The sequence below is a fragment of the Carya illinoinensis genome, chromosome 4, assembly GCF_018687715.1.
Source record: "Carya illinoinensis cultivar Pawnee chromosome 4, C.illinoinensisPawnee_v1, whole genome shotgun sequence".
Lineage (NCBI taxonomy): Eukaryota > Viridiplantae > Streptophyta > Magnoliopsida > Fagales > Juglandaceae > Carya > Carya illinoinensis.
Window position 1 is genome coordinate 9837229 of NC_056755.1, and position 11043 is coordinate 9848271.

Consider the following 11043-nt stretch of genomic DNA (forward strand, 5'->3'; position numbering starts at 1 on the left):
ATTCTAAACTAAATTATGTCATATAAATATTTTATTAAGTATATACTAGATTAACTTGTAAATTACAAATTTACCATTAAAACAATTTAAAACAAAATGTAGAATCGAAATTTGGGACGAAATAGAATAAATATATATATAGAAGAAATATTTTAACCATAAACAGATTTAATAAAAGTAAACATATAAACTAACGTAACTTGATATAATATAATATATTATAAAATTATTTCTATTGTAAAATTTATCTAACACAATGTATGAAGTTATGTCAATTTATTTAGTAGCAGATTTAATAAAATTTAGCCAAAATTTGATTAAAAAATTCACTTTTATAAATTTAAATAATCGCTTTTCAACAATACAAAATAATAAACTTAACAAATCTATCATATTTTATTAAAATATTAATTTTGACCTTTTTATTTATTTTAAAAATTACAAAACGATACCAGAAGCAACTCCACGTAAATTTAAAGAAGCCTTAAAGGATTTGAAAATTAATTAAGTAATCTAACAAACTATAAGAAAAACCCTAGAAGAAACCACATTCATTAATGGAATACAAGGAAAATAAATATATAGGATCTATGGCCCAGCTAAGGTGGGCTTTCCATTTTCTAAGACTCATAACCCAAAAGCAAACTATTCAACACATCGTACTCTGTTCCTTGTCAAGGATTTCTCAGAAACCAAACGAAATAGAGTATTTCTCAGGAACGCGCAAAACGAATAGCACAAGAGAGGGAATTTTTTTATAGCAAAATAATATTTTAACCAGGAATTGTGACTTTAAATTTACTACTTGTTCTCCGCTTATTTATATCATCCTAACAAAATTCAAAGCTATGCATAAAACTCCGCACAATTCTTCTTTTAAAAAATAATCCATGTGATATGAGGTAATTTTTATTTCCATCAACATTAATCCAAAATGCGAGTCTAAAAAGTATTTTTCTGTACAAATTATATTTACTATTTCTTTTCAAATGAATTTGATTTTTAAGTAAAGTTCCAACCTATTTTTAGTTAATATAGGTTGACAAAAAATAAAATAAAAAAGGACTTCGTGGAGTCACACTCACACTTGCTCATCGACATCCTCTCCGAATTTGGGTAATCTGATCACAAATTAGTCCGCCTATGAGCAAGCGTTATGATGACTTTCAGTGAACCAAACAAATTTCCAAGACTGCTGTCAAACTGGAGAAAACCCCAAGAAAGACTCTTCGTTTCAAATCTCAAAATCATAGAACCATTTCACTTAGATTTGGCAAAACCATGATTGCATTTGCCGATGTCGTAGAATTAGCATTGCCATTGCTCTTTATGTTCGTCGTTTTATTAAAATCATACACGCTAAATCGATGTCCTCCACAGGATTTTGAGGATTTTAATAAATTTGGTTAATGCTGCTAATAATTATCACCTACACCTTGCTTGGTAAGATTAGGTTTAGATAATGAGTTGAGATGATGAGATAAATTGAGATGCAAATCGAATAAAATATTATTAAAAATTAGAATATTATTTTTTAATGTTATTATTTTGGGATATATAAAAAAATTAAATTATTTATTATATTTTCTATAGAAATTTGTAAAAATTATAATGATAAAATGAAATGAATTAAGATGAACTCCCAATTCAAACCAAGCCTAAATGCTCCTTTTCCATAGCTTCAGGCTACGTTAGATATTGAGCTAAGCTAAACTAAGTTTGTTATAAATAGTAATGAATTAAATTCGTAAAATGAGTTATATGAAACTCATTTAAAACAAATTTAGATGTGTTTAAATGTTAAAATAAATTTAGAGATATTTATGAAAAATTAAAAAAGATTGTAGATCAAACATATAAAAATATGTTAATTTGAAAAAAGTTGTACATCACACATATAAAAAGGTGTAAAGAGGTTTTGAGTTAAGATACGTTTAGTAATTTGAGAGTTGGGTATTTGAATGTTAGACTCAACTTAAAATTAAACTAAACTAAGTTATTCTCAGCTGAATCTAACAACCAAACTAGCCTGGACATCTTCAGGCTCCAGATACCAAACTCGATTCAAGTTCTGTTCCAGTTTTCTGTAATCAGGCAGGCTTCTCTTTTTGTAAACAGAACCGAATGCGATGATACTGGAAGGACCAGCAACTTTATTTGTGATTATCTAGACTGTCCCAGTTAAGTTCCAAGGAGTTGGAAACACATCACTATTACTTAAAAAATGTAAAATGCAACAAGTTATATTGTCGGGTTTTCCACACTCTCTTGGGGACCAAAGACATAATAGAACAGACAATATGATCAGGGTATACACATACACATTCCCTCCAGACGCCTAAAATGACTTTTTGCTACAACGTATGAACTCTGACCTAAAAGAAATACAAAACAAAGTGTGCATAATAAGGATTTATCCTGAAGCCTGCTGCTATAGAACCCAGGTAATGTCATCATTCTTGTCATCAAGCGATACTTTTTATGCTCACAAATAGTTTCGGGTTGTGAAGGTAATTACAATGTTACCAGGCATGCCTCTTTCTTCATTTCCATCAGGCCATTCTGTTCAGAGGGATTCTCTCATTCGGTCGAGCAACCCTTTCCAAAGGCGAAATTGTTTGCGGCATTGTCATACCCCCAGAAACAATGATCTCTGTAGCATTGCCCAAAAAGGTGAGAAAAGCAGATAAATATCTATACTGAAAGCTTAACAGAGAAAAGCTCAGCACTCATGTATCCCCTTTTGTTAACATTTGTATTTTTTAGTTCCGTGTAGGGAAACTTCTGAGGGTGCAGTGCACAGGACCTGGGTTTACTCTGCAAGAATGAGTCCAAAGAGCCCTGCCATGGAGAGCTTCCCCGTCCAAAAAAGAAACTATATGTATTTTTTATATTTAAGCCAGGCACTCCTTTCACAGAGCTGAATCCATTGAGATTTGAACACCCCCATCAATTAGATTTGGCCTGACAGACTACTCTACCATTACCCAGGCTTTTTGAGGTATCCAAGTGAGCTATCAAAATGGGACTATCATAGAAATTTGCCTTCAACAATAATGAAGAAAATGACCAAGATTTGTTGTCATCAAACACTAAACAGTGCAGTAAAACAGAAGACATACCTATGCCTTCTCGGATAGAAAGATTTGGTCTTATGATCTCATTGGTGTTGACTAGAAAAATATCACCAATGTATAGATGGTTTGTTGGAACAAAAACACTACATAACTCTTCGTCTTCGTTATCTCTCTGCAATAAAAACCAACCAACAAAAGAAAAGAGACATAATTCAAAAAACACTAAACAGCGAGACAATATGATTCGTGTAAATAGCCACAGGATCCCACAAAAATCATTAGAACTCTTTGATCAGACTATTTCTATAAAGGAATAGAAACATTCACATCAGCATGAGCTGTCATATGAACTTCTTTTTAATGTATCGTCAAGTGAACTTTACAGAAACAGCCTACATTGTTATAAAACAAAAACAATAACAATTTTTCTGAAGGTCACTCAAACATTAAGGTTACCATTTTCAAGAAAATATCTGTTTTTTTGGGACCAGTTTTGAAAGACAAAAGGGAACAGGAAGAGTACCTGAAGGGTGACACTTGATGTGATAAAACCAAAGGCATATTCCCCAACACGTGGGTGACGGATAATTGCTACCTCCTTAAAGGCTGTCGTATTTTGGTCTGTAGAAATGTCATCATGCCGATTTAAAGTACATAAATAGAATTGCCATGATTGGGCTAACAAAATTGATCAAAAATAAAATTTAGGGCCAGACAAGTAGCTTCTATAATACCGTTTAAACACCTGGTGGAAGGCACCATATGCAAAATGCATTTAAGTCACCAGTTGCATTACTAAGAAGAACAAAACAAACTGATCTCACCCCCCCCCCCCCCCCCCCCACCTTCCTCCTCTCTCTGAACTCCATAATTTTGAGCAATATGATATTATGAATGGAATTTTTATAATTGGTTACCTGGAGAAATTGCAGCACTAATTTGTTTGGAGGCTGAGTATATATGTCTAATGAAAGGCATTCGCTTTATGAACCATTCTCCAAGTGAGAAAAGAGTGCCACCAATCCAAGACGAAACAAAAACACCAACAAAGAATACAAAAAGTAAAGATGTAATAAAACCGAGTCCTGCATCAAAAACCAAGTGTCATGAGACACAATCAAAGATGTAGAACACAAAAGCATGTTGGAAGAATAATCGCCTAAAACATAATAACAAAATAAGACAGAATAAAAATTGGGGGAAGCAGAAAAATGCCATCATATCATGCACAAGATTTTACACCAACAAAATGAATATAAGGGAATCATACCCAAGAGTGAACATTATTTGAGACATGGTAAAGGCATTATGGGCACGTCCAGCCATCTACAATATAAATCAATATGATCCACATCATCATTGATCCTCTAATGCCCACAAGACCAATGTTACTAAACAACTTGGCATTCCAACCCAACCTTGTCACGTTCTAGACAACTTCAATCATCCCCCCCACACTAAATACTCAGTTCATAATCCATGAGACAAAACTACTTGCATTATTTTTTTTAGTGGCATTTAGCGTCCATGACAAAACCCAAATTAATCCCAAGGGTGCACAGATCTAAATTCCCCAGTCTGATGACCCCAGGAGTGTGAATGCAAAGTTTTAAACTTGGGACATCCGGTTTATACAACTTGCCTGAGGACCACTACGCCATCCCTTTGGGTTACTTACCAATAAAGATAAGAATAACTTGAACCTAGTTATCCAGCAGATAAAGCAATGTTGAGTAACTTAGCATGGTTTACAGTATCAACAATATTATAAGGCAGAAGTGGATCTATACTTGCTCCCCATACTATTCATAAGGCAGCATTCATCAAAAGAACTAATAGTCCATCCAAAACTTACCGAATATGTCAATGCCAAGCTGGGCATACATTGGACTGAAGAAACCATCAACAAATTGAATAAACCACCAAGTAATGAAAAATGTGACTGCAACTGGGAAAAGAACTACACTGCAGTTTCACAATTCAACATAAAATCATTATTGGAGATAAGAAACTGATAAGCAATAAGTGCATCAAGAGCAACAGTTGAATTTATTACCATCCAGTCATAAACTTCTTAGAGACCCAACTCTGAAGAACAAAACAGCAAGCCTGAACAAGTGAATGGAACAAGAAATTAGAAGCTAAAACATTTTAGGTTCTTTTTAAACCTATCCAAACAGGAACATGTAAATCCAAACATATTCGATTCAAAGAGTGCCAATATACTTAAGCAAGAGTACACGGTAAATGTTTAATATGCCAATATCCTAGTTGTAAAAGGACTCGATTCAGTACTGGTAATTTGTTATTCAATACCATAAATAGGACGATCCCAATAATCTTCTTAAACCATATAACCTACCTCCGGGATTGAGACAGATTTTGAGGCTAAATAGGCCGGAAATAAATAATTATTTATTAAAAAAAAAAAACTCAAACCCTTCCTTCTCTCAATAGCTTCCTATTAGCATTCCAATTTTTTTTTTTTTTTGAGAGAGAGAGAGCATCTGTCTCGCAAGCCCTAAGTGCGTGGTGGCGCAACCCAAACCATCGACAGCTCTGTTGGTAGTGTCGTTGACGGTGGCTGGCGACTCTTCTGGGAGTACTCTGGCGTCAAGATCTTCTCCGGTGATGGAAGAGAGTGTTCTCATCTCTCCACGTTGCCGGAAAATCAGTCTAGCTCCATCACCATCTCACACAGAATCTGCCGATCAACCACTCTTGAGCCACCAAGTTGTAGTTGGGCTCTGTTTTGCCGATAAATCACGCAGATCCCCTCTAGGTTCAAAGCGACATCACCCAGCATTGTATCCTTCTTCTTCAGCCGTGTACCTATCGGATCCGTATCCTTCTTCTTCAGATCTGAATCAAATCTGCGAATCCCCCACAAATCTGCACCGAAGGCTCGTGCTTGTATATTTTGCATAAACATTCGAGAGGAATGGAGCTAGGGAAGCCTATGCATATGAAATCGAAGGTTGGATTGAGATTTGTATGTGTCAATTGGTGCGCTTTTGGGCGGAATCAAAGGCTTTTGTGATTTCACCAAAAGCATGGAGGTTCTCAATAAAAAGTGTGTAGAAGCACATAAGGATTTGGAGGTCTGTAGCTATGGATCGTAGTGGTATAGCGTGGCTGGTGGCTACAATGGAAGCAGTGTTACAGGTAGAGAAAAATTTGGAATTCACAAAACACTTACACGAAGGAAACAGAGCCTTCATGGCTCAACAAGGCTCCAACATGCATGGTAGATATTTAAATGTTACCAAATATGGTGGAGGAGGTCGGCGGAGTGATGTAGTCATTCCGGAAGGGTATGATGGTTTGGGCTGGGAGAAATTTGCTGCCGAATTACACAAAGCCACTGCTTTGTTTTTCTCCATTCATGTTGATGGGTCAAGGAAGGAAAGCCAGAAGAGGACATCGGGTCATGAGAACATCAACTTGGAGTTGAAACAAAAAGATCCAAGCACAACCACGGTGGCAAGGCGATCATATGCCGCAACTCTGAAGACGGGTCATGCTTCAGTGACTCAGATCACGCAAGCTCAAATCCAGCAAAAGGAGTCTAACTCCTCTAAAAAAGAGGAGTAAGGAAGTATGGCTAAAAGAGACACACAGTACACTACAGGTGATGGAAACCCAACTTGTCGAGATGAAGGCAGCGGTAACTTTTTTTCTACAAAAATATACTTGCTATCAACTGGAGCCTAAAGCCAACAGGGATGTAAGAAATGAGCCCAAGATAGGCCCGAATCCTTTAAAATCAAATAAGGGAAAACGGATAATCGATTTCTTCCCAATCCCCATAACCAAATCTAGAAGTGTGACGGGCCAAAAGGAAAACCAGGTCATTCAGAGTGGGTTCTACATCGGATATCGCTAGGGGTGTAGCCGATCCGGTCCAATCCAGTTTTGTACAATTTTTGGAACCGAGCTGGTTATACCAGTTTTGCATATTCAAAAACCGATTTCACACCTATTACCTTCCTAAACCGGTACTTTCGGTTTTACCCGTTCCAGTCCGGTTTTCCAATTTTAGTATAATTATATTATTATAAGTTATAGTGATTTAATATAGTATTAGTATTAATATTTTTAATATAGTACTAGTATTAATATTAAATCACTAAGTACTAGTATAGTATAGTACTACTACAGTATTAATATTAATATAGTACTAGCATTAATATTATTCTAAAAAAGTGATTTAATATTAATAAATTATAGTGATTTAATATAGTATTATGATTAATATACATTAGTATACTAATGTATACCAATTAATTAAAGCGAAATGTAATTACTATACTAATTTTATTAGCATTACTAATGTATTATGTATTTATCAAAAGAATTCAAAGGAATATGTTGAGAATTATTAGGCCTAAAAATGTAATTAATATATATATTTTATATTAATAACATATGATCAAACAAATGTTCATGTTTAATATTATAATTTTATGTTATAAATTATAATATAAAATTATTTCATATATAATTATATATATATATAAATTATATATAATATTTTATATAATATTAAAATTTAATCATATATATAAACACGAACCGGTCCGGTCCTGAAAATCCTAGAACCAGAACTGGACCAATTCTATCCAGTTTGTGGAATCATGGAACCAGTTGGACCGGTTTTCCGGTTTAAACTTTCACCCCTAGGTATCGGCGTATAGACGGCTGAAATAGAATGCCCTCTGCCACAGGTGACACAAAAAAGGCACCCTTGGTCAGTGTTCTACCCAAAGAAACTATGGCACGCACGCCGGCTTTGAAGGAAAAGGGTGTAACGTCGAGGTCTAAGGGAGATGTAGGGTCCGTTGAAGTTGCAAAGAAAGGGTTGCCGGGGGGTTGGTGCACCTCCAATCAATGTTCTCGTCGACGAAACAATGGTACCCAAGCCAAAGGTGAAGGAACTTGATGTATTGTCGAGACTTGCCACCAGGCCCCAGTGGTGAACATGGCCTCACCAATCATGACGGAGAGAACCAATTTGTCGGTATCTACTCAAACAACATGTGACAGCAACAATGGAGCTGTTGAGGAGGTAATGGATTTGAAGGCAAATATGGGTTTGACGTTGGTGCCTTGCAAGGAGGAATGTTTAGAGCTTGGTGTACAGTTGGGAGCTGTGTTTGGGGAAGATGTTGCCCCTTGGTATCCCTTCCTCCAATAAACAATAGAGCTGGTTCATCATCGGATTGGGTTTTGTAAAAGGTTAATGAGATACAACAGTGTGTGGAGATTACATGTGGAGGATTTGACGCACTACTCACTCCAACTGAGGCGGGTCACTCGCTTGGAATAAAATCAAGATTTAAGAAGATAAATGAGTTAAGCGTCTTACTTGGGCAATCAACTACAACGCAAAGATAGTACAAGTCGAGGGAGGGCAAGAGTATGAAGCCTTACTCCGTCCTCATAGGATCATTTGGGTGGAGTATTAGTCTTATGGGGAACAAGGGGTTGGGGTAGTTACAGTACTTTGCTTTGCTTTGGGGAGTGTGTTCATTAGGGGCACTTTATTATGGGCTAGGTGTTTTTTCTTGTATATACCCAGTGTACTTGGTTACGCCTAGTGATATTATTACATTTTTACTTACAAAAAAAAGTATTCCAATTATTGGAAAAAGCCATTGAAGCCTTATTTTCACTTGATATTTATTATCATCGAGTTAAAAAGATATGATCCTGGCATGTTGCTATTGTATGGTGCAAGTACTTTGTACTTCATTGAGATTGAGATGGTCATTTTGCAATAAGGGAAGAGGATACAATTTTTTTTTTTTTTTGTTTTGGGGGGGGGGAACAAGCCATGAGAAATGACTATATATTTGGAGGCACTAGGGAGGTTCCCTCTCATTCATATGTGATATCTGTATCGGTGGTGGAACATTTCTTCCCTTAATAATGTGATTTCCTCTAGTTCCACTTAGCATTATTTTCAATCACCAAAACCTCTTGAAGAACTATGAATGATGTTTCTATCTTCACATCAGTAGACTCAACGCCACCTAGAAAAACTGTCATGTTCCAACAGAAACAAGTTCATATGCATGTTGTTGGTGAAACTTTTTCTTCCCCCCTTAAATTAGGGGATGTCCTCTAGTTCCACCTACTATATATCCTTTTATTAACAGCACCCCTTGAGATAACTGAGATGATGTTCCTATCCTGAGGAGCTTATTGCCACTAATAAGTGCTTTGTTCAAAGTCATATTCGCAAGCTGGTGAAATAATCGGCAATCATTAATCTACCCCACATTCATTTATAACGTCCAATTGGTCTCTCAGTTATTACAATAGGTCTATCACACAAGAGAGAATATAAAAAGCCTCGTCCCTATTGACAACAACAATAGTGATCAAGATAACGAAAAAGGGATTTTCAATGAACAGAAACGATTCTGTCACATGAACGAAGACCCATTCCAATCCAGAACCTTCAAAATAGAACATGATAGAACTTCTATAGCAGATCATTAACGACTCAATATCCTAAGAGTTTATGTTTAAATAGTAAATGAAAGCACATCTCGAATCTTATTACAATATAATATGGGTTTTTTCTATCATCAAGAATGATCATTCCATGAATATCATGGATCTTGCATACGCACAGGCACAGCCAACAAAAAACACATTTAAACATTAGAAAATATAGATATCGCACTTGAAGCCAAGTAACGTAAAGCTTTCGTAACCCTTTTTCTTTCTGGGACAAGTTTAGGGCCAAGTCTCTAACTATCATCCAATATTTCCTTACATTTACGGTACGAAAGTGGTTACAAAAAACTGGTAAATAAATTCCAAAGAGAACCGGGATCCAGTAGATCCGTGCAGTTGGAAGTCAAAACAAGTACTTGGGAGGGTGGAGAGTAAAGAATAGAGAGGGAGAGAGGAAGCCGGACCTTGCGAGTGGAGGAGTTAGGGGAGCTAGGGGGAGACTTGGGAGGATCCTCACCGCCATTCTCAGCTTGACTGAGAGGAATGGAAGTCGATTCCTTTTCGTCCGCCATTTTTCTTGCACTTTTCAGCCGGTGAAAGACTCCCTGCGACTTTGAGCGAGGATTTCTGCTGTTATTGCGTGAGGGACCAAGAGAACGGGATCGAATCGATCGATGAGACTTGAGGGTTTTGCCAAATTAATAAATAAAATAATTGATAATACAGACTTTAGACTTTGAAATGAAGCAATTAAATTGAAGTGACTGTCTCAGAAAAATTGTACCCCAAGCGATCCCATAACAACTAATATATATATATATATATATATATTTATTTATTTGTACTGAACACGACCTTTATTCATAGTAAAAGAGATTATATAAGTTTGTCGGTCCAAATAACTGGCAATATAAAATATGGAATTGAATCCCACCAGGCTACAATATCAGTTACATGCACAGCATGTCGAACCAACTTATGAGCAACTATATTTCCTGACTTCCCTATATATTGAATATTACAATTCTGAAAATACTTCATCAAGCTAACAGTTTCCTTCAAGGAAAAATATAGTTACAAGCATAATTGTGCATTAATTTGTGTACCAATGTGATGTAATTGGTTAAAAAATAGATTTTATTGAAAATAATATTAATTTAAATTTTAAGTATGAATAAATCAGTATTGGTACACAGATTAGTGCGCAACTGTACTTGTATGTAGCAAAACTCTTCCTTCAAAAGATTATCTAGCAAAGACAAGGAACTCTTACCAGATTGGAGAGCTTGCACCGTCAAAAAATAATCACTTTCTAGGATAAGATTAGTAATTCCCATATGCATGCATAATTGTAATTCTCAAAAAATTACAATAAATTCAATCTCAATTGAGTCATTTAGCTCGTGTTCTTTTCTACTATCAGTCATTATAATCTCCCATTTTCATCTCAAATGACCACCCTAACCCTTGCAAAATGCTGATCTTCAAAAATGACACC

General features: G+C 35.7%; 1 protein-coding gene across 1 annotated transcript; it reads right to left on the reverse strand.

Annotated features, from left to right (window-relative positions):
• Positions 1 to 2181: 2181 nt before the first annotated feature.
• LOC122307172 (protein LIKE COV 2-like) lies at positions 2182 to 10304 on the reverse strand. The gene is made up of 7 exons (XM_043119859.1): positions 10010 to 10304; positions 5134 to 5186; positions 4933 to 5042; positions 3995 to 4162; positions 3601 to 3698; positions 3123 to 3249; positions 2182 to 2653 (listed from the first exon to the last, which is right to left on the reverse strand). The coding sequence occupies exons 1-7, from the start codon at positions 10115 to 10117 to the stop codon at positions 2553 to 2555; spliced, it is 765 nt and encodes a 254-aa protein (XP_042975793.1). The 5' UTR covers positions 10118 to 10304; the 3' UTR covers positions 2182 to 2552.
• Positions 10305 to 11043: the final 739 nt, after the last annotated feature.

What these genes read in the sequence shown, in the direction of transcription:
- LOC122307172 (XM_043119859.1), bottom strand. Translation starts at nt 10,117, where the DNA reads ATGGCGGACGAAAAGGAATCGACTTCCATTCCTCTCAGTCAAGCTGAG. An exon ending in CTAACTCCTCCACTCGCAAG is followed by an intron (nt 5,187 to 10,009) that starts GTCCGGCTTCCT and finishes TCACTTGTTCAG; the next exon opens with GCTTGCTGTTTTGTTCTTCA. An exon ending in AAGAAGTTTATGACTGGATG is followed by an intron (nt 5,043 to 5,133) that starts GTAATAAATTCA and finishes GTGAAACTGCAG; the next exon opens with TGTAGTTCTTTTCCCAGTTG.